Source organism: Aureococcus anophagefferens, assembly GCF_000186865.1.
Source record: "Aureococcus anophagefferens unplaced genomic scaffold AURANscaffold_1162, whole genome shotgun sequence".
In the NCBI taxonomy this organism is placed as follows: Eukaryota; class Pelagophyceae; order Pelagomonadales; family Pelagomonadaceae; genus Aureococcus; species Aureococcus anophagefferens.
In genome coordinates this window covers 34,834-35,702 of record NW_008706279.1, presented here as the reverse complement: position 1 = coordinate 35,702, position 869 = coordinate 34,834, and the positions used below count along the sequence as shown (strand labels likewise).

At 55.4% G+C, this 869-nt stretch overlaps 1 protein-coding gene across 1 annotated transcript in view; it reads right to left on the bottom strand.

Moving 5' to 3' along the window:
- Window positions 1-257: 257 nt before the first annotated feature.
- Window positions 258-869, bottom strand: part of AURANDRAFT_69225 (hypothetical protein) — a gene marked incomplete at both ends in the record, with an annotated part of 35,445 nt that continues 34,833 nt past the window's right edge. The window contains one exon of the mRNA XM_009044983.1: window positions 258-346. Within this exon, the coding sequence (XP_009043231.1) occupies window positions 258-346 (89 nt within the window). The remainder of the gene's footprint in view (window positions 347-869) is intronic.

Here is an 869-nt window from a genome sequence, read left to right as displayed (position 1 = left end):
CTTATGACGCTTAGGCATAACCATGACGCTAATCCTGTGCCAAACATCATGATTGGGTCCGAATTCTTGAAAGAGCAGAACGATGTGACGTTACAGCCAGATACGGACACCATGATGGTGGCCCACGCTTCAGAGGGTAGACACCCTACAGTACAAACGTCAGCGCGGCGCATTCGTGCCCCAACAGAATATCATGTGATCGAGACGGACAAAAAAATTCACCGCGAGTTCTACACGAGCGGACGACCCAACATGGCTCACGACCCCGAACGTCCGAGCCTGGCCATGATCCAGGCACCGTCTCGCAGCTCGCGTGGCGCTCCGCGTGTCGCCTCCCTCTCCCAGCCTTTCAAACACACGTCCAAGTTCCCGCCCAACAAAGACATGGCCATGCGAGACAAGCTTGCAGACCGCCTTGAAGACGGCCGCCAGAGAAACGCCCATGCAAACCTCATTCCCCACCACGGAAAGCCACCCTAGTTTTGAGGAGTGAACCGGACCAAAAATTGCATTTAAGGCAGTACAGTATGCTTCCGGTGGCGAGTTAGTGAGTTTAGACCACCTACCATCATCCAGCCAAATGAAACTGCTGGCTGTGGTGGTCCTCCCCAGCTCGCCGCTTCCCCGTGGCCCGGGGTGGCGCGGCTTATTTTTTGAGTACACATGGTTTCTACCAGCAGCAGTGGGAGAATGGAGTTGAGTGGGAAGGAGTCAGAGCATCTGAGACCGGGGGGCAATACCATTCAAGGCCGATCTTATTGTCCGAGGGGCTTTCGACCAATGATTCGTGGCCACCCGGCTTTCAGAGGCCCCTAGGCTAGCCCCACTTTCCCCGTAACGTTGACATCAGCGTTCCTTAGTACCCTAGT